This window comes from Microtus oregoni, unplaced genomic scaffold, assembly GCF_018167655.1.
Source record: "Microtus oregoni isolate MIOR12 unplaced genomic scaffold, Mior012 000004F_ref0000308, whole genome shotgun sequence".
In the NCBI taxonomy this organism is placed as follows: domain Eukaryota; kingdom Metazoa; phylum Chordata; class Mammalia; order Rodentia; family Cricetidae; genus Microtus; species Microtus oregoni.
The window spans coordinates 24,098,633-24,122,240 of NW_024543063.1; the positions used below are offsets into that span (position 1 = coordinate 24,098,633).

At 38.3% G+C, this 23,608-nt stretch overlaps 1 protein-coding gene across 12 annotated transcripts in view; it reads right to left on the reverse strand.

Moving 5' to 3' along the window:
* Trip12 (thyroid hormone receptor interactor 12) overlaps nucleotides 1-23,608 on the reverse strand; it is a 120,688-nt gene that overhangs the window by 83,241 nt on the left and 13,839 nt on the right. For 11 of the 12 annotated variants that reach the window (XR_005974154.1, XM_041650034.1, XM_041650040.1 and 8 more), the window contains exon 2: nucleotides 8,170-8,316. Coding sequence is in view for 10 of the 12 variants with exons in the window: in XM_041650034.1 (XP_041505968.1) it covers nucleotides 8,170-8,267 (98 nt within the window). In the remaining 2 variants the exon portion in view is untranslated. Of the gene's footprint in view, nucleotides 1-8,169; nucleotides 8,317-23,608 lie in introns of those variants that run through there. The other variant, XM_041650044.1, reaches the window with a different exon arrangement.

A 23,608-nucleotide genomic window follows, 5' to 3' on the forward strand; every position in this document is an offset into this window, starting at 1 on the left:
AATCATGAATTATTCATTCAAAACTAACCATGTTTTTGAGAAATAATAATTGAGCCAGGGGTGGTGGTGCACCCCTTTATCACCAGCACTAAAGAGGCAGAGGCAGGCAGATCTCTGGGAGTTCAAGGCCAGCATGGTCTACAGAGCTAGTTCTAAAAACCAGCAAGAGTTACACTAAGAAGCATTGTCTCAAAAATCCAACATCAACCTCTGGCTTCCACAAGTGCATACATTTGGCTCCTATATATACTATATACTAACACGTAAGTAAGTAAAATGGAGGCTGAAGAGATGGCTCAGTGGTTAAGAGCACTGTTTACTCTCCCAGAGGACCTGGGTTCAATTCCCAACACCCACATGACAGTTCACAACTGTCTATATATAACTCCAGGTCCGGGGGACCTGACACCCATGGCAAAACACCAATGTATATCAACTGAATAAAATAAAAGCAAAAAGTGTTACATAGCCCAAATAAATCACAAAAAAATAAAATTCTTTATCATCAAAAATTAACCTACTATAAAAAACAGAACTATTCTTTCAAAGCAAAATTATTCTTGGGTTTTTAATTAAAGTCCATTAAAAAAATTTTGTAGTGCTAAATTAGAATGCATTTATCATGACCTTACTAAGACCATCAATGAACTAGGAAACAGCATATAAATTCTGTGTCAGGCCACAAAAGTAAACTCTATTCAATCAGATCAAAACTGAGCGAGGCAGTGGTGGGTGGTGCATGCCTTTAATCCCAGCACTTGGGAGGCAGAGGCAGGCGAATCTCTGTGAGTTCGAGGCCAGCCTGGTCTAGAAGAGCTAGTTCCAGGACAGGAACCAAAAGCTATGGAGAAACCCTGTCTCAAGAAAAAACAAACAAACAAACAAACAGAGCTGTTACACAAAGATACCCTGTCTCAAAAAAACCCAAATCCAAGAGACCAAAACAAAACCAAACCACAAATCCCAGCACTTAAGTGGCAAAAGAAGGTGGATCTCTGAGTTTAAGGCCTTCCTGGTCTACAGAGCAAATTCCAGGACAGCCAAGGTTACACAGAGAAACACTATCTTAGGAAAAAAAAAACAAAAAAACAAAATTCATAAAATTAGTTTAAACCAACAATACTGTGTGATCCTTTCAAAATCATTTAGCTGCTGCTATTCTGATTGAGGAGTGACTAGCGTTTTCAAAAACTACTGTACAGGGCTAGCAAGATGGCCCAGCAGGTTAACGGTACTTGACACCCTTGAGTTCTGTCCCCAGGACCAACAAGGCGGAAGGGAAGGGAAAAAAAACCTCTACAAAGTTGTCAAATCTGAACACATGCACTGTGGCTCACTCGTACATTAAATAAATAAAATTGTTTTAAATCAGTGTATAATTGCATGAAAATACTAGCCATTTTCCCTATTTGTTTTAGAAAGGGAGCAATAGCTCTTCTTTATTTAAAGGACAGTCAATATTTTCAGCTTTATAGGACTTGGGGCATAACTTAAGTGGTCATGTAATTATACGCTTCAAGCCCTGGGTTTGATCCCTGGCACCACAACGACATAAAAACAATTATAACCATCAATCAGGTAGGGTCTTCTCTTTAGATCATGTAAAGACAGGGAAATATATTCCTTTGAGCTTCCTATGGTTATGCCTGTGTAAAGTTCAGTGGTCCTAAAACTAATTTTTTTGTAATGTTTTCATATATTACCAATTCTTTCCTCTCTTTTAATCAAAACATCTTTCACCACTTGACTTTATGTAATCCCAGCACTCAGGAGGCAGAGGCAGGCGGATCTCTGTGAGTTCGAGGCCAGCCTGGTCTACAAAAGGAGTTCCAGGACAGGCTCCAAAGCTACAGAGAAACCCTGTCTCGAAAAACAAAACAAAAACAAAAAAAGAAAAATAAAATGTGACCAGTTAAACTATATAATCCCTCATGTTATAAAATTTTTAAATGTTTGAATTCATGCAGATATGATGACATGTATCTATAATCCCAGCACTTTAGAGCATAATTTGAGGCTAACCTGAGCTACACAGAGAAAAAACTCTCTCTCTCTCCACACACACACACAGACACACACACAGAGTCCATATTGCCAAGCATGTAAGTGCATTGGGACTTAATTACATCTCCAAATTTATGTGCATAAAAACAGAAACTAATATAAAAATTTTGTCTTCCAAAAAATTAAGTTTACTTGAAGCATATCTTAAAGATTTCAAGGATAATTTCAACTACATAATAATTTTGAAGCTAACCTGGGCTATACCCAGTCTCAAAAAAAAAAAAAAATGGTTAGGAAGAGGAATAGATTGAGGAGATGGTTTTACAGAAACATGCCTGTTGTAAAAGGATGAAGACCTGAACTCAGATTCCCAGTATCCACACGCAAAGCTGGACCCAAGCAGCACTGCATATAGTCTCAGGTCTGGGTAGGTGGAAACAGGAAATCCCTGAAACAAACTGGTAAGCTAGATTAACAAAATTGGTGACTGTTAGAATTACTGAAAAAATATCTGCCTCAAAAACAAGGTAGTAATCTAATGAAGACATCCAGATTGCAAAGACAAGGGCAAATGTTTAAGAGTAAAAACAGCAAGACGGATGGATACTCAATGCATAAATATAAACAGCTATATACTAAACTGTATTCCAAAGACAAAAGCAAACGTATGCCAAAAGGTGAGTCTGTTTGCTTCTACATTAATACTCATTTTTTAAATCTTTGCTTAAAACTTTTTCATGTATTTGTGTGTGTCTATGCAGGCATGTATGACATAATATGGAAACCAGAAGAGAACGTTTGGGAGTGAGCTCCATCCTTCCAGCATGAGAAACTCATCATCATATATGGTAGCAAGCACCTTTTCTTGCTAAGTCAACTTGTCAGCCTTAAAAATTTTTTAAATGTTAATTAAAAAAAAGCTACAGTTCTAGTAACTGTATCAAACATCAAGTAATTATTAAAATTTGCAGGACCAATTTCTGAATAAGGATAAGACAGATTTGATTTAAGCTTTTTTTTATTTGATATAAAAAAAAAATCAAACCACAAGAAAAAGATGCTTCTTGGTTTTAAAAAAGGACAAAGAATAGGAATGAACTTAATTTTGATGACTTCATACATTAAAACAAAAAAGTCAGTCAAGGTCATGAGTTAACAACCTTCCATGAAGAGCTACAATTAATTATACAACAATCATCTTTGAAACTAAGACAAAAGATCATCTAACGAGCAATGACATAAAGCTAGCCAATATATAGGAAGATAATCAACTCACAAGCAATCAAAAAGGCTAACTTCTGCCAACGGCATACTTTTTCTGCACACTTCCAAAAATAACTGCATGGGGATAGAGTTGTAGCTAAGTAGACAAAACATTTTCCCAGCATTCACGAGGCCTTGGGTTCAATACCCAGCACTGCATCATCAGATATTCAGCTAATCAATACTAAAGACAATTCAACTACACGAGACCCTTTCTTAAATTAAAGGCAGTAAAAAAGACATGGAACAAACTACATACCACAGTTATCTAAGTGGTAACACTAAAATGATCTTATTTTTCCTGTAGCTCCCCATTTTATAGTCCCTATACATACTTTTACGGAAAAAGCAATACAGAGGAAATTAGCACTGATATAATCTTAAGCAAAATTGCTATAAAAGTTAATTTAATCCCACCACTGCCCATTGAGGAAACAAGTGAAAGCACACAGTACAATGAAATGATACTGCATGGCCAAGAGGGAAGGGATAGCCTACAAATACCTGTGCTAGAAGTGGAAAATGCTAGAAGTATCCCTGAGAGCAAGCCAACAGAGAAGCAGTGGAAGGAAGATTTTTTCCTAAGGAAGAAAAAGAGAACAGAAAAGAGAGGAACAGATCAGCTACCATCCAAAAACTCAGAGAAAAGAGAAAAAGAAAAATAATAGGAGTAAGATGTCTAGTTCATTCCACACAGCAATGGGAGATGTGAGGATAAAAGGGAACAATCAGAAGATACTTTTATCATAGGAACGAATGAGTGCAAATTATTCTTTTTAAAAGGTAAATGGATTGAAGTGATGGCTCTCAGTTAAGAGCACCACTTGCTGGTTTGAGATAAGGACCAGGATACATTTCCCAAGTACCTACAAGGAAGATCACATCTGTTAACTCTAGTTCCAGGGGTTCTGACACCCTTTTTTGGTCTCTTAGAGAATTATTGTGGCACACATATATACATGATAGCAAAAACAAAAACAAAACAAAACAAAAAACACTCAGACACAAAATAAAAATAAATCTTAAAAGAAATAAAAAGGAAAGGTTAAGTTACTAACCATAGCATGGTGGGACACGCGCACAATCCCAGTAATCAGAGGGAAGGGGCTCAAAACGGGGCCGGCCTAAACTAAATACAGAAGCAAATAATGAGAGATAGAGTGATCTTGAGAGATATTCTTGATATGGAAGGACAGGTTAAATGGAAGAAAATTCAAAAGTGACAGCTTAATCCTGTATGAAAGCAAACAGCAAACCAAGACTGAATGTAAACAAAAGGTCTAAAGATAGTCAGATGATGTCACGGCAGTGGTAGCAGGCACCTTTAATCCCAGCACTCCAGAGAAGGAGGCAGGTGGATCTCTGTGAGTTCAAGGCCAGCCTAGTCTACACAGCCAGTTCCAGGACAGCTGGGACTACTCAGAGAAATCTTGTCTTAAAGAAAGAAAAACACCTGTATAACGGCAGATCTATGGGACTCAAGACCCTCTTCTGTCCTCCATAAGCAAACACACACACACAAAAAAATTCATCTTCAAACTACAACTGCAATTGCTCTTTTCTAATAAACTCAATCTTCTCCCTCACAGAAACCACAAGAGAAGTTTTTTCAAGATTAGATAATTGTTAGGAGAACATAGTAGCAAATTAGTCTGGGTTTTGATGAGAACACACTCAATTTCTTTCCAGCTGAGATTCTACTACCAAATAACAAACAAGATGGCAATATTTTCATTAAAAAACAAACAAAAAACCTACATCCTTTTTAGCCTAAAGCTGTTTGATTATGCTTATATTTATACACATAAAAACTAGAAAATAAATCATTATTAACTACACAGTTGAACACAGCCATACCTCAAACAAGATATGATATGATGCTAAGTTTAGGTAAGTAAATGAGACCTCTTGTTTATTACTTCTGTAAAGAGATCCTTCTTTGGAAATAGGTTATCATGAACTTACTGTGCCGATCCTGAACTGACAATCCAGTTCACACAGTGATGGAGGTCCAACCAAAGGCTTTGTTTGCTTGGTTGGTTTTGGGTTTTTTGTGGTTGTTTTGCATGCTAGACAAGTACTACACATAGACAGTTTTGGAACAAAACAAAATTTACTAAATATCTTTATTAAAAGACATGATAAAGGTTGAAAAGCATGTGAGCAACAGCTGGAAAGACGGCTTGGTCATTAAAAATAATAGCTGTGCCTCCAGACAAACCAGCACCCAACAGTGACTCCCCTCCCCTCTTCTGGCCTCTACTAGCATCAGGCATGCATGTAACACATAGCCACAGAAGGTAAAACAAGATCCATAAGGTTTTTTTCAAACTTAAACTTTTAAAAGACAATTATGGAAGTTGAAATTCACAGGTGAAGAAAAACTTTTTGCATGTTTTCCGTCATTTTCAAACATTTAAAATTTTATTTTATTTTTTTTCCTTCAAAAGGAAGCACAGGATAGATTGTCTTAGGGCTGGAGAGTTGCATATGCTGCTCTTGAGAAGAGTTCCCAGCATTAAAATGAAGTGAAAAATTCTACCATAAACATCACAAGATTTACAAGCACTTATAAATAAATCCAACACCCTCTTCTGAACTCCAAGGACACCTACTTAAACTCACATGTAGACACAAACATAAGCATTTAACTTAAAAAAAAAATGAACTAACCAAATAAATAAATAAATAAATGGATTACCTTAAAAGTACATGGGGGGGGGGGGGCAGGAGATGCGTGTGTCAGGTAAAGATACTTGACACACACAAGTCTAGTAACCTGAGTTTGATTCCTAAACGTGTGAAGGTGGAAGCACAAGGGATTTATTTCACAAGTTTTTCTCTCATCTACACACACAAACCACAACATGTGCACCCAATACTCACAGATCATGCACATAATAATGACTTATTTTCTTAATGCTTCATTTAGAAATGTGCTATTCTACAATCTACTGCAATTCCAATTATTGCACCCTTATAAAGCTATTTAAACCAACACAACTCTAATCACAGTAATTAATGACTTCATTTGTTTCAAACTTTTGGGAGGATATGGGTGACACAAACTTCTAGCTTTACAGCCAGACTGACCCTGAACTTGCTATGCAACCCAAGAACGGATCAAATTTGGGGTCTTCCCTGCCTCCCCTCCAGAGTACTGAGAATCCAAGAATAAATACCACGTCCAAACCAGCTCATTTGTAAACAAGTCACCATTAGAAACTGCTTACATTCTATAGAACACTGATTTATCAAACCAACAATATTTTGCAAATTATTGCAAAATGGCTCAAAATGTTGACAGTTCATGTTCTAAAACATACAGCGTCAATTGTTCAAAAGATCTAACTTATATGAACCCATGTACTTGCAGTTTTAAAAAGACTGACAATGTCAAGATCAATAGAAACATTTTATGTGGACTGTGAAAACACATTTTTATTTTACTTTTGTATGTTCCCTGTTCTGATAATGATACTTATCCGTATCTCAAAATTGGACATGGGGATCTATGTATTTTGTTACTACCTAAATATTGGTGGGGTGTACTACCTAAATTATAGTGGCATTGAATGCTGAAGACTTTGAAATTTTCCATTTTCAACAGTATGTGAAATGAGTAGGGTGCAGTTTCTCATGCCTTTAATCCCAACACTAGGGAGGCAGAGGCAGACTGAGCTCTGAGTTCAAGGCCAGCCTAGTCTACAGAGTGAGTTCCAGGAGAGCCAGAACTATACAGAGAAACCCTGTCTAAGGAAGGAAAAAAAATCAGTTTGTGAATGATGCAGATGTTAGGATAAAATCTCACAAAGTAATGCTATTTAAATTAATGAAAAGAACTATTTATTTATAGCCATCAACATAAAAGTATAGCTATTTCATATGCTGAACGTAGAAAAAGAAAGCACAACTCTGTACTAAGTGTGACACTAACTTTGCACATTATATTACTTAAGATAATCCGCAACTCCAAAAAACAGACAGACCCACTTGAGAGGACTAAAGAACTAAGATTCCCCTGAAACCGTACCCCAAAGACTTGCAATGTCTACAGCAGAGGCAGAACTTACACACAAAGCTGTCCTGGTCCAAAGTTCATACACTTGCATACTACTTACAGTCAACATGACAAATCATATAATTCATTATACATCTGACATTTCAGTTTCTTTTTAATGATTTACCAATGTATATATGTCCTCAAGTTGTTAAATTTAAGTAATCATTCTAGAAATAACTAGAATTCACTCTGACCCACTTCAAGCTAACCACTGGCATCACTAGATTAGACTTATGCTTGACAAGTAAAGTTCTGAGTACTTAAACAGTGAGAGTCCATGCCTAAATCAGACCCATATTTTACTTTTAAGAGACTGTATTTTACTCTTCATACTATTGTATATAAAACCATTCTGATACAAAGACCAACAGCAGATGACAAAATCAAGAGAGCTGCTATGCTAACAAAACATTTCACAGACTCATAGTTCAGACAGTGTTCGTATGGAGTCCACAGGAAAGACTAGTCCACACCCCATCACCCTCTAACTGGGTGTTAAACCTTCCTTTCAATAATATCATTCAGTCTTAAGGAAAGGACCACAAATGGCTCAAAGACATGTTGCAGCACATGTCAGGCAAGTAGAAAGGACAAACAAAACATGATATGCTTATGCGAACAACCTTAAATTCAGACTTTGTATCAGTGGCTAGGAACCGATTTTAGAGAAGCCTAACTTAGAAAAAGACTGAGAAATTACTTTAAATTCTAATTGTGTGTTACTCTGCTCAGAAATAAGGGAAATGACCCATGAGCAATGCTTTGGTCCTCATAATGAGAATGTTTTTATGTGTGTGCTTTTTAATTCCCAACTTTTTAGATTTCCGTGAAATACATACCTTCCTCCTATTGAGTCGTCTTGTGGTTGGGCCCCGGCAGTGTTCCTCTGTGAACGTCGCAGTGACCCCCCTGGATTGTTATTAGGCCGGTTGGACATTGGCACCTCTCTCTTGAAGGGACATACCCTTTCTAGACACTACCATTCACTGAAAGATAAAAAGGAGGGAAACAGTCTAATTAGATATGCACAATACTATAGAGAAGAAATGTGGGGCAGCAAGCAATACTACCTTATTATACTGTGTAACTTAACTATAAACATACTATAAAAGAACAGAAATTTGGAGCTGGAGTGATGGCTTAGTGGTTAAGAGTATTTGCTGCTCATCTAGAACTTGATTTTGGTATCCAGTACCCACATTAGGCAACTCACAATCACTTGGAACTCCAGCTCAGTGGATCCAAAATCCTCTTTATCATCCTTAGGTGCAAGCATACATAATAAACAAAAACTAAGGGCCAGCAAAATGGCACACCTGGTCAAGGGTGGCCTAGAATTGGCTCCAAGCACTTGGTCAGGTAGTCCACAACTGTCCAGTAAATACAAATCTCTTGGACTCCAAAAGTACCTTCACTCAAATGCACAGCTCCACATGCAGACAGACACACATCTACCACATAATTTTTCTTAAAGTTTAATCATGGAAGAATTTGTTTAAATAAATTCAAGTTGGGTATGGTGGCATTCTTAATTTCCAGTTCTGCTGAGGTAGAGGCACGAGGATCTCTGAATTTGAGAACTACACTATATACAGAATTCTAAGCCAGCCACAACTACATAGTAAGAACCTGTCTCAAAAAATAAATAATAAACCCAATCTTTCGTTTTTGTTGTTTTTAAATCAGACTTGTTATATATACAGGGTTACTGGGATCCAGTTTCCACTTGCATAGTACTATACAGAAAAGAACCATCTCACAAAGTCCCAACTTTTTTAAAGCCTCCAAAGAAACTGGCAATCAATTCTTTCAGTACACCTGTTTACAAGAGGAACAAATGATCTCCAAATTTACAAAGGATGGTGTCAAAAAGAATTCAGTTGAATCATAGCTAATTTTCTCCATCCCAACCTGGCCACTGCCAGACCATAACTAAATTTAAGTGGAATTTTGGGACTTTTTTATAACTGTGACAGGAAAAAGTAGTTTATAATCTGACCCAATTCCATACAAAAGAACTGTTTACCCTTCTTTATTCTAAGCAAACTATCAACAAGTTCAAATTGCTACCCAAGCATAATAGCTCATTCCAGCACTGAAGAGGATGAGGTAGAAATGAACATTATGTTCGATGCCAGATTGAGCTATTGCATCAAGACTCTGAACCTGGGAGTAGGGGGAGGGTGGGGGAGGAGAGGGGTGGGGAAACGAGTTATTACAAAGAATTTCAGTCCTTTCTTTGGTACCAAACAAAAGGGAAACAAATAACTGTCAATACAAGTTTTATTTTAAAAAATAATACAAACCAGTCGGTGGGGACACACGCCTTTAATCCCAGCACTTGGGAAGCACAGGCAGGTGTATCTCTGTGAGTTTGAGGCCAGCCTGGTCTACAAAGTAAGCTCCAGAACAACCACGACTGTTTTACAGAGAAACCCTGTCTCGAAAAACCTAGATAGATAGATAGATAGATAGATAGATAGATAGATAGATAGATACAGACAGACAGAAATAGATGGCACTAAATTCCTTAATGTTTCTGTACATTACAACTCTGAAGTACACCATGACATGCAAACTTCAGACCCTTTACAACATGTTCTTTCTTACAAGTGCTTGTATTAGTTTCATCTCTCACTACACACTGGGTTCTCACAGACTGCCAAGAAGTTTTCACATATGACAATACTTCATGTTACAACACTCACAAATCACGATTCAGAATTCAATAAATGAAATACAATGGATTAATCAAAGTCTTCCCTCAAGACTCTACTGGTACTAAACCATAAAGCAACAAGTTTTATATTACAATAGCTATAGTTGGCACATTCACGTATTAAAAATAATCTTCAGGGGAAAAGTGAAATAAACACAGAAAAAATAACAGACACTAGAGGTAAGCGTATCTGAAACACTGGTTTCAGTTAAATTCCTAACACTCACCTGTCCAATTTTCACTAAATACACAGATAACCACACTTAGGAAGTAACTCTACCAAACTTATTCTCCCTACACCCCACTGCACTGTTAAATCTTTATTTTTTGTGTCTCTATAGCAAAACAGATACTCACATAAACCTGACTCAGCATTTCTTCCAAGAACAGGGACAAATGAAACTATCAAGTCACAGTATACAGGATAACAACATACAGATTTCCTATCCTACTTCTTACTATCTAACCCTAACAAACCTAGATGACTAAGATCAAGTATCACTCACTTAACAGATGACTGCTCATCCACACTCAAGCATCTACAATTAAAGTTAGGTTGGAAGGCTGATATCTTGATTCCAGGACCACTGTCAACATGACTTTCTCTTTTGCTTTGAAACACCATCTCACACTATAGCCTAGGGTGGCTCTGAAGTCTTAGCTATCCTGTTTCAGTCTACTAGTGTTGGAATTATAGGTTTGAGTTACCACCACTTCCTGCTTAAACTGACCTTCACAGCTAAGTCCTTATTCAAATTCATCTCGGAGCTTTCCCTTGTTCAATGCCATATATAATCATGAGAAGTAATACGTACTCTATTATGAAAGTAAGAATTTCTCTAAGAGGTTCAGAGGTTTTAGGCCAGCCTTAGCTATGAGACCCTACCCACCTTCCCCTCACTAACTCCCTCAAAAATATAATGCATTAAAATCGAGAATCCTCTTTTCTCACTATTTACCAAATTAAGAATATTGTGAAGCTTGAAAAATAAGGCTGAACAAACCAGTAAAAAAATTTCTAAGATCAGTCATTTCTTCTCTAAAGTAGAAAAATAGTTCAATAAAACAAGAAGCAGAGAGATACAAAAGCTAACTTCCACACCTTCAAAATGTAAAATTAAAAAAACAAGCTGGGTTTTGGTGCACACCTTAAATCCCAGCATTCAGGAGGCAGAGGCAGGCAATCTCTGAGCTAGAGGCCAGCCTGGTCTACAGAGCAAGTTCCAGGACAGCAACGGATACACGGAGAAACCCTGTAGGGGAGGCAACAAGAATTAAAGGCCAGGACAATTAACTAAGTCTCTACTAGGGGTGTAATGAATAAAAACCAACAAAGAATGAGTATCAAGTGATAGAAGATCCACCCTCATGCTTTGTGGAGACAAAAGCTACACCTAAAGGGGTTTTAAGACAAATGAAAATGAGATGGAAAGACTGTGATTGACATCAGAATCTTCAGGAGGGAGGCTCCTCACACGCCTTTTAATCTCCGTACAACACAGGCTATTATCACTAGAGTGAATCTAGAGAGCCTAATATAGGGAAAGTTGAATATAGTGGTACAAGCCTTTAATCTCAGGAGACAGGCAGATCTATAAATTCAAGGACAGCTTGGTCTACATCGCAAATTCTAGACCAGCTAAGGCTACACACACAGTGTGATCCTGTCAACCTTCATCCTCCTACCACACATTCTCTCCCCCCCCCCCCCTCTAATGCTGTTAAGGATGTAAAGGAAAAGGAACTGTTTTAGAGGAAGTAAATTATACAGTAACATAACAAAGAACTAAAAACAGATTGATCTTGCCATTTCTTACTGGATGAAGATGGTCTTGGCAAGCTGTTCTGCTGATTCTCAGCCGTTTGTTGGTGTGTGGTATACTCCAATGATTCTAACCTTTGTTTGGGGGAAATCTCCTAAACCTTCCCATGTACATCCAATTGAAGTTCTGACCAAGAACATGTCTGTTACCTGACCCAGCTATCACACTCTTTTATTGGTTTTACAAGACAGGGTTTCTCTGTAGCTTTGGAGCCTGTCCTAGAACTCGGTCTATAGACCAGGCTGGCCTCAAAGTCACAGAGATGCACTTGTCTCTGCCTCCCGAGTCTGGGGTTAAAAGTTAAAATTTTTATGGGGAGGGGACCGAGGTGTTGAACAGCACTAATTCTACCATTGAACTACCTTAAGCTTTTTTGCTTTGCTTTGATCTTAGCCTTTAATGGCAAAGTCATCTTTTTTGTGTTGGTTTGCTAGTGTTTGAACCCAGATTCTGAGACATGCTAGACAAGTACTCTGCCACTTTAGCTACAGCACCACCAACTCAGCTGGCTTTTAAGTAAAGATTTGTAGCTCTTCATACTTTTATATGGGGTATTTTCACTTAAAAAGCCTGCAGTGCTTTGGAATGAAGCCACATTCTTGAGTATATAACCATAAGGTTTTTAAGTCAGCATACCATGAAATACTTGCACATCCATTTTTACTGCTGTGTTATTCACAACAGCCAGAAAATAAAGCCAGCCTAGATGTGCGTTACAGTGAATGAATAAGCACAAGCCAAATGGAATTTTATACACCCATAAAGAAAAACAAAATCATAACATTTACAGGAATGTATACATTTCCAATACATTGAACAAATACCACGTTTTCTCTCGTATACAAAAGCAAAGTTAGATATCTATATGTACGCTTGTAGGAAACAAAACCAGAAAAGTAGAGATAAAAAAGATCTAAAGGGAGGCAGGAAACAGTAATGTGGAATACATGCATCGGAAAGCAGGAGGAACAAGCTAGAAGAAAATAAGGGAAGAACATGGGAGAGGGTAATGGTGAAGGAAATGAGTAAAAACAAAGTATTGTTACATATGTATGAAGATGGCATTATGAAACACATTACTTGTATGTTAACCTTAAATTTAAAAGAAAATTTAAGTCAGCTCAGGGGAAAACAGAATACCCAGAGCATAGAGAGTATTATTACCAAATAATGGTACAAGTCCTGAGCCAGGCAATACAAACAACTGCCAAGGAAAAAAATCCAAACATTCTTAGGAGTAAAGGTTTTCTCCAGAAGGAAAAAAAAAAGGGGGGGGGGGAGCCTGGAATATGAGGCTAACAATTTGTACTAGATAGGAACAAATCTCAGGAAGACCCAAATAAATGAATAGCAAACAGTGAATAGTCTTACAAGACAGCTTGAAGCTTCATTAACACTGGCAGACAACACTACAATTATATAAGGCATGGCTCTTCCAAAAAAGCTTCATTCCAAAGCACTGCAGGCTTTTTAAGTAAAAATACCCCATATAAAAGTATGAAGAGCTACAAATCTTTACTTAAAAGCCAGCTGAGTTGGTGGTGCTGTAGCTAAAGTGGCAGAGTACTTGTCTAGCAGGTCTCAGAATCTGGGTTCAAACACTAGCAAACCAGCACAAAAAAGATGACTTTGCCATTAAAGGCTAAGATCAAAGCAAAGCAAAAAAGCTTAAGGTAGTTCAATGGTAGAATTAGTGCTGTTCAACACCTCGGTCCCCTCCCCATAAAAATTTTAACTTTTACCTCTTAGGGTAGGACTTTCACTATCATGGAATAGTAAAACAGAGTTTTTTAATTTGCTCTGTCTTTAAGTTCGGTCCTGAAGTAAAAACTGCCGTCTTTCCTAAATATTTACCCTGTCATGGCAAGAGAGTAGCACATATTCTAAGGCACTTGAGAGGAAGTGATTTTTCTTAAGCTCATACTGGTAGAAGGTACATACAAACACTACTCTCTTTTAAAGTTTGGAGTTCTATTTGGGGCAGGATCTCCTGTATCACAAGCGTGGTTTGAACATACTACATGGCTGAAGATGACCCTGAACAACTGTTTCTGTCTACAGACAGGTAGCAGTTTATGTGTTAAAGAAATCAACAAAGGGGCTGGAGAGATGCTCAGTGGTTAAGAGCACTGCTGCTCTTCTGGAAGACCCGGGTTCAATTCCCAGCACCCATATGGCAGCTCACAACTGTCTGTAACTTCAGGATCCAGCACCCTCACACAGATATACATATAGGCTAAAACGCCAATAAAATAATTAAAAAAAAAAAAGAAATCAACAAAAGGTTTTTGGATGTGCCTGGTAGACACTCAATCAACTAGGTCCAAACATTCTATTTTTGGGGGGAGTGAGGTTTGAGACAAGGTTTCTCTGTGTAACAACAGCCTGGCTGTCCTGGAACTTGCTCTACAGACCACGCTGCCTGGAAAATGGAGATACACAATCCTCTGCCTCTCAAGTGGTTAAAGGCGTGCACCGCCAATACCACCCAAAAATAAATCAATTTTTAAAAATAGGTATTTTAATTCTGAAATTGTTTCTGCTTTCTGAAGTATTCCACTGCAGCAATAGGAAAATCTTAGATGTTCTATTGTATTTATTTGAGGGGAGAGGAGAACTTTACACATTGAGTCATCTCAACTGATTAATGTGTCTATTTAAAATCTTCAACTATGTCCACAGATCAAATGCCAAACTCTTCCTCAAGTATTGACATTTACTTTGTAATTCAAGGAATCATATTAAAAGCCCAGGAATTCTAGACAAGTATAGGACCATAGAACTAGGTACTACCAGCCCTCCACCTCCCAAATTACCAGTCTCTCAATTTATCACTTAACTTTGCTTCTCACATAACAGGCTAAGTAATCACCTTTAAGAATGAAAAAACAAGCCAGGCAGTGGTGGTACACGCAGGCCTCTAATCCCAGCACTCAGGAGGGTCAGGAGGGAAGCAGAGGCAGGATTTCTGAATTCAAGGCCAGTCTGGTCCACAACGTTTGCTCCAGGACAGCCAGGGCTACTGAGAAACCCTTTCTGGAAAAACAAATCTTAAAAAAACTACACAGTGGGGCAGGCCTTTAATCCCAGCACTAAGGAGACAGAGGCAAGTGGTCTACATAGAATTGGCCAACACTACAAAAAAAAAGGATGAAAAGAAATAGCCTGGCATGGTGGCACATACCCTTAAGCCCAACACTGAGAAGGCAGAAGCAGGCAGATCTCTGGAGTTAAACGCATCACACCACACCTATATAGCAATGATTTTTACAAAACTTTTTCCACCTATGCTTTTACATCAATTGCACTTGTTTGCTTGGGAGGAGAGGTCTTAAACTTTGCCCCACAGATTTATATATTGGGGAGTTTGGTTGACAGCTTAACAACTTTAGAAAAAGGCCTGGATCCTGGATCTAGAAAGTTCCAATCTTTAACTACTCCACTGATGGAGTTAGTAAAATGGCATTATAGAGGGCAAAGAGTGAGTGAATAAATAAATAAATAAAAGGTGAAGTAGCTTAAAAAATAAAATTACTGGAAACATAACTCCCCCAAAATACATTTTTCCCTCTTCTATCACCCTCTACTTCCTGGATGGCAGCAAGCAAGCAGCTTCCGCCACATGTTTCAGGCCTAAAGTAGCTAGCCTGAAACTGTAAAAGAAAAAATAAATAACTCTTTCTTCCTATTAAAATTTTTACAGGAAGCCGGGCGATGGTGGCGCACGCCTTTAATCCCAGCACTTGGGAGGCAGAGGCAGGCGGATCTCTGGGAGTTCGAGACCAGCCTGGTCTACAGAGCTAGTTCCAGGACAGGCTCCAAAGCCACAGAGAAACCCTGTCTCGAAAAGCCAAAAAAAAAAAAAAAAAAAATTTTACAGGACTTGGGTATACACTTCAGTTATTAAAGTGTTTGCCTACCACACCGAAAGCTCTGGGTTTAATCCCCATCACCACATAACTGACTATGCTACTAGTACACACCTGTACTATCAGCATTTAGAAGGGAAGCTGAGGATCAAGGTTTTCCTCTGGCTATATGAGTTCCACAATAGTCTAGGATACAGGAAACCCTTTCTCACACATATTCAAAAATACTTAGCTGGCCGGGCGGTGGTGGCGCACGCCTTTAATCCCAGCACTCGGGAGGCAGAGGCAGGCGGATCTCTGTGAGTTCGAGACCAGCCTGGTCTACAAGAGCTAGATCCAGGACGGGAACCAAAAGCTACGGAGAAACCCTGTCTCGAAAAAATAAAAAAAAAAAAAAAAAGGAAAGAAACTTAGCTGTTCTTTGGGGCATTTATCATTGAACTGAAAAGCTCACTATGAGGGGACACAAGGCCTATTGGTAACCAACCCCACCCACCCATATAGTACTAGCTGGGAACCAACCACAGGGCTTGTGCAGGCTCAGCAAGAGCTTGACAGGTAATAAGTCTCTAACAAATATTACTTAACCTTTACGAAAAGGACTTGCCCCTAGAGAAACTAACATTCTAGTGGGGCAGAAGACAAGCAGCAAACATCAGGAAGTACTGACAAGAAATTACATACTCAAAAGCAAGAATAAAAAAGGAAGAGATCATAGGCAAAAGAAATTAGACAATGTCCCCTACCCAAATTCCACTTCTCATCCTCTAGACTCTTATCACCCTACCCCTGCTGAAGCAACATGGCACAAGTCTGTGAGCCTGTATAGTCCCAGCTATTCAAAAGACTTGCGCTCAGGAGTTCTGGCTAGCTTAGGCAATAAATACAGAGACTTATTCCTTGAAAATCACGGTGGGGGACACACTTTTAATCCCAGCAGTTGGGAGGTAGAGGCAGATGGATATCTGTTAATTCAAGGCCAGCCTGGTCTACAAAGCAAGTTCCAGGACAGCTAAGGCTATTACACAGAAAAACCCTGTCTCAAAACACCAACAGAGAAACAGAGACAGAAAGAAAGAAGGGGGGAAGGTGATTGGCGTTTTAGTCTCTGGGACACAAAACTCATTTTGATTAAAATATTAGACCTAAAAACTAAGACCCAAGCTTTCCCCTCGGGAAAAAAAAAAGAAAAAAAGACTCAAAATAAAAAATGGTTAAAACCCCTCTTCAGTTAAGATAGGGGGCAACCTATCTTAACTGAAGGTTTAATGGTTGCCCAAGACTGGAACTGGTATTTGATAACAGCAATGTCACTGTACTCTTACCCATAAGAAAAGCTTTTCTTATCCTTTGATTAATGTGGATTTAAGAAAATTGTGATATGCTTAATTGTCAGCTCAATGTCATGGTATTGACCTGATACTTGTAACTGCATATAAGATGCTGAAAAAAGTTGGTATTGACCAATGCTGAAAATTATGATACTGACCTAATGATATTTGTAACTGCATATACAATGCTAAGAAAAGTTGGTATTGACCTGATGATGTTTGTAACTGCTTATAAGATGTTGAGAGGGCTGGAGAAATAGCTTAGTGGTTAAGAGCACTTGCTGGCTGCTCTTCCAAAGGTCCTGAGTTCAATTCCCAGCAACCACATGGTGGCTCACAATCATCTGTAATAAGATCTGGTGCCCTCTTCTGGCCTGCAGACATACATGCAGACAGAATACTGAGAATACTGTATACATAATAAATCTTTAAAAAAAATAAGATGTTGAGAAAAGTTTGACATACCCTGTAAATGTTGGGATTTAATGCATATGATAAGAAGTTTAGATTTTGATACAATGTAAAAAATTTAAGAGGTGCTCTAAACTAGCTGAAAAAACATTTTCAACTCAGGCAATTCTCCTCTCCTTTAAATAGGAGACTAGCCTTTAGGAGCATGATTATTCATAAAGCATTATAATTTATCCTGACAAAAATGTATGGCTCTAAGACACAGACAGAGCCCAAAGGTATCTTCTCTCCCCTAATCTCTTTCCTTCACAGAGATCAGCAGTCAATGATGGGTTTGAAGTATCTCCATCCTAAAAACCTAAGGCAGAAGATCACAAAATAATAAAATACGCCTAACTTCCAATGACAGGTAATTTTGGGTAAAGGGAGAAGTCTTTGCCCAAGGCAGACGTAGTAATCTGTCCTGTTGCAGAAACAGCTTTTTATTTTAAAATTATTAAGAGAGAATGAATTGTGGGGCAATATTATACAGGTCACATATTTCTGCATTGAATGGTGTCCAGACTCTCAAACCATAGTTCGCACCTGAGGTGGTCACACAGCACTTACAGATTAGACTGGCTGTTGCCTGGGTCAGGATATGCTAATGCTGTTCTGCTCCCTTCTTTGTAATTATGGAGCTAGCCTGGAAAGAGGTGTTAATCCAAGCTAATGACTTTAGTCCTGCTACCCTGGAAACAAAATACTAATGAACTTCCCCCTCAGTTTACCTTTGGATATAAAAGCTGTTTTGAGAATTAACTCGGGTCATCTTCAGGATTTGAATGTACCCTGAGACTCCCTTCCGATATTGCTGTGTGAACTGTGTCTCAATTACTCCCACGCCTCCACACCAGTCCAGAGAGATAATTTATGTTGGGGTTGGACCCCGACACAGGGGCTGCTTAAGACCATCAGAACACAGATATTTACACTATGATTAAGGAGTAGCATTGAGAATAATTCTATTGTTGGGGGTCACCATGACATGAGGAACTGTATTAAAGGGTCGTAGCACCAGGAAGGTTGAGAACCACTGGCTAGACTGTGTTGCTAAAAATGCTAAGAAACATTACTACAGTCAAGCTGAAAGTCTGAAAGCTAGATGGTAATACTTTGATATATTTGGTTTCTCAAGATTTATGCATGTTATTTTGAGTTTAAGTAATTCCAGCTTCAGGAAATTTAACACCCTCTTCTAACTTCCTTAGGCAACCACATACATATGGCATACACTCACACAGACATACATATAAATAAAAACAAAGTAAAATTTTAAAAATTATTGGTTATGGGGGCTAGAGAGATAGCTCAGCAGTTAAGAGCTCTTGCTGCTCATGCAGAGGACAAGTATTCTGTTCCCAAAACCCACAAGGTTACTAACAATCTGTAACTCCAGTTCCAGGGAATTAACATTGTCTTCTGACCTCCAAGGACACCATACATGAATGTGGTGCACATGCATACACGTAGTCAAACACTTATACACAAATTAAAAAAAATAGTCATGGTCCAGGTGCAATGGTACACTTTTCATCCCAGTACTCAGAAGGCAGATCTCTTATTTCCAGGCCAGCTAGGGCCACATAGTGACAGCTTGTCTCAAAAACAAAAACCAAAAAAAAGGATCAAGTAAAATGGTTCAGCAGATCAATATGCTTGCTGCCAAGCCTAATGACCTGAGCTGGAACCCCAAAACCCACAGTGGATTCAAATCCAACAATATGTCCTGATTTGCATACATGCCACACTACACAGAATAAGATTTTTTAAATTAAACCCAGAAGAATCTTAAAAATTGTTTTTTTCCTAATTTACATGTTAAATTGACCAAGGTCAACCAACTGGAAAACCATTACCCAAATTCTTTTATCAATACTCTTCAATGATATCCTTACCACCCAAAGACAAAGTCCTTTTTTTTTTTACCCAGTTTTTCAAGACAGGGTTTCTCTGTGTAGTCTTGGCTGTCCTAGAACTCTGTAAGACAGGCTGAACTCGAATTCACAGAGATTCACCTGCTTTTACCTCTGCCCCCAAGTGCTGAGACCAACAGCATATGCCACCACCACACAGCCTAAGACATAACACTCAATTATTAAGTGAGTGTAAGAGAAACCCAACTTCTCGAACTGTATTTTCAGATGTAAAGAAAAATCTATCCTATCAGTAAAAATGGTTACTAGCTAGCGATAATAGCTGACTAATCAAGCTTTTTGTTACTGGCATTATTCTAACTCCTTTGCAAACATTAATTTTCATAATATCGGTGCTATTATTCTTTTTTTAAGGGGAAATTGAAGTTAAAAAAGTGACTTGCCCAAAGTTATGTGGCAAATAGTTTAAGAGCAAGAATTTAAACTGATTAACCACTAAATTCCTTCATCACTAGGACATTATCACATTAACTTCCCAAGACTCTGCAGTTAACTCTACCATGCTCCAAGCAGAAAACCAAAGGGGAGGACTGAAAGGAACTTAGTTGCTATTGCTGATATTACTACTTAAAGCCTCTCCTACATAATTAGAAATAGTTTACATAAATATATGCAGTACACTCTTAAAACACTCTGGGTTGGTCGAGGTTATGAGAAGTTAATGAAATAAGAGATCCCCAGCACTGTCAAGAACAAACAAGCCAGACGGTGGTGGAACACGCCTTTAATCCCAGCACTCAGGAGGCAGAGGTAGGCGGATCTCTGTGAGTTTGAGGCCAGCCTGGTCTACAAGCGCTAGTTCCAGGACAGGCTCCAAAAGCTACAGAGAAACCCTGTCTCAAAAAACCAAAAAGAAAAAGAAAAAAAAAAGCACATAAAGCTATGCTAAGCTTCGATTTTTCAGCTGATTCAAAATACTCCAATGATGTAGTATCTTCTCATTAATTCCTTTCACTTATAATTTATGTAACATGTTTGGGCACAAGGAGGGGAGTAGCATGAACTAAAGTACATGCAGCTGAAAGGCAATAGTGGCTGATCAGAAGAGGCATATTATCTTACACTGCACAGCCAAGGCTGAAATTCCCCATGTCTTACCTCACAGCAGCAACTGGAAGGCAAAACTAAAAAGGCAAAAGACAGAGATGTACTCTCCATATTTAACATTCTAATTTTCTAGAAAACATTTTGAAAGCAATTGTGTCCCAATGGCAATTAACAAATAATTAGCAAGTCAGTCTGTTCTAAGTTAAAGATACTTAATTTTCAAAATTCAACTAAATTATTGCCATCTACTAAGGAAAGGGCACAATCACATGTGGATGTGGTATAGAGGAGGATGAATCATGGAGAAATTCCATGAGACTAGGCCATTTCCCCTATGCAGGTAAAAGAATGGAAATAAATACCTCACAAAGATAAAGTCTGAAATTGCATATTCCTTCTGCAGAGACCCCTGATTCTTATATTAGCAAAATATACATACTTTACATATTTTTATTCTAAAGTTCACACAAACCTATTAAAGTTAGATATGCAATGCAGCCTTCCTAACTTCACAAAAAGAATGGAATTATGGTATGATGTTGAAGCCAGGCAATAGTGACACATATCTTTAATCCCAGGCAGATCTCTATGAGCTTGAGGCCAGCCTGGTTTACAGAGCAAAATCCAGGACAGACAGGGCTGTTACACTGAGAAATCCTGTCAAAGAAAACAAAAACAAAGAAAAGGTACAATATTGAGATATGAAATTACACGAACAGCATCTTTGCTATTTCAACTCAAACCAGGCTCAGTGTGTTGACCCACACTTTGAAGCCCAGTACTCAGGAGGCAGAGGCAGGCAGGCAGATTTGTAGGACTTTGGGGCCTGCTTGATCTACATAAATACATATAGTTGAGTTCCAAGCTAGCCAATACTACATATTGAGAATTAAAAAAAAAAAAATTAAACCAATCTGCAATTAGCAGAGCCTACAAGAATACAATAGTGGCACTCAAGCCAGAGGAAGATAGTGGGTTCAAGGCCACCCTGGGATACATAATAAGACCTTGTCATCAAAATCAATAAACTAGGAACTCAGAAGGCTGAAGCAAGCAAGAGGGCCAACATTTGAGGATAGCAGTCTGAGCCTCTCTCAAAAACAAACAAACAAAAAAACACTCCTCAAACTCTACTGTGTAAGATCAAGCTAGCCTCAAATTCACAGTGATCCTTCTGCCTCTGCTTCCCGGGTGCTGGGATTATAAGCACTGGTTAGTTACTACCACATACCTTGGCTTAGTTTTTACTAGGCACAATTTTTTTTTTAAAGATTTTATTTATTAAGTATACAGTGTTCTGCCAGAAGAGGCACCAGATCCCATTATAGATGGTTGTGAACCACCATGTGGTTGCTGGGAATTGAACTCAGGACCTTTGGAAGAGCAGGCAATGCTCTTAACCTCTGAGCCATCTCTCCAGCCCCCTATAATACCAGTCTTTACTGTAATCCTTCAATGGGAGACAAATAAATTTGAATTACTGTAGGGAAATGTCCCAGAGCATTTGCTGCTCTTGCAGAAGACTGGGGTTCATCCTACTCACACTAAGCACCTCTCAACCACCTGTAACTCTAGTTTCAGGGGATCTCACACGCAAATCTCCTCTGTAAGCACTCACATGTATGTTAACATAGAGACACACATAAAATCAAAATCTTAAGAATATCCTTAACACATAAACTATACTAATTTTTTATTAGCATCTGAATAAAAAAATAGCATGTAAATACTAATTTACAAATGAATTTCAGTTCAGGGGGCCTAATCAGATGGCTCAGTGGTGAAGACCACTGGCTTCTCGTCCAGACAGCCTCAATTCCATTCCCAGAACACACATGGTAGCTCACAACTGTCAGTAGCTCCAGTTCCAGGGGATCTGACACCCTCTTCTAACTTCCATGGGCACCAGGCATGTACATGGTGTGCATATATACAGAGACAAAACACTCATACACATAAATAAGTAGTGAACAATTTTTAAATGAACTGAAAAGCAAAATAAAACTGTTGTTGGACTTCCCTTACTATGACACTGAATTTTGTAGTAAATTTTGGCAAAGATAAGCACAATGAAGGTGTATCTGAAACAGGTGGTACCTATCTTTAGCCCTGGCTATTCCAGAGCCGAAGGGAAAGGATCCCTTCAAATTACAAATGAGACCAAACAGAGCAACATAATAAGAACCATCTCAAATGGGGGAAAAAAAAAAAAAAGTTCTGAAAACAGCATTTCTTGTTCACTTTCTAGTGCCAGAGAGCATTAAATGTTTCATAAAATAAGAAAGATCAGTCCTTTGTTCAATCACATGACATTTGATTACCATTGATTCAGATTTTTTTGATTTTTATTCTGAGTACTGTTTAAGACCTAATGCCTGATTTTTACTATTATTCACTCAGTATTTTTTAAGTTATTATAGAAAGAAATTTTAAGTATAGTAGAGTTTAAAAAAAATACTCAAGGGCTAGTGAAGGCAGATCACTTAGATAATAAGACATGCATGGCATATGAAAAGTTCTAGGTTCCATTCACTCTAAAAAATGTCAACCTTTGTGGAGCTAGACAAACTACTGCTCAGTGGATAAGAACACTGGCTGCTTTACAGTTCCTGATGTCCATATCAGATGACTCCAGCTCCAGGAGATCCAATACCCTCTTCTGGCCTCCACAGTAATCCCCACACATGAGGCACACAAATATATACATAAAAAAATTAAATTTTTAAAAAATTACAGCTTAGAATAGAAATTAACTCTACCCAGTTTAATATTTTTGAAAGTTTTTTTTTTTTATTTTTGCTTTGTTTTGTTTTTTGTTTGGTTTTTCAAGACAGGGTTTCTCAATAACTTTGGTGCCTCTCCTGGAACTAACTCTGTAGACCAGACTGGCCTCAAACTCACAGAGATCCACCTGCCTCTGCCTCCCTAGTGCTGGGATTAAAGGCATGCGCCACCACCAACCCCAGTTTAATAATTTAAAGTAGCTGCAGAGCATTTTAGTTGATGCCATAGGTACTTTTTAAAGATCCGTATGCTTTAATTAAGAGCATGTATAATATATACACTGAGTACAGATGACCCATGAAGTATGTCTGATCTTGG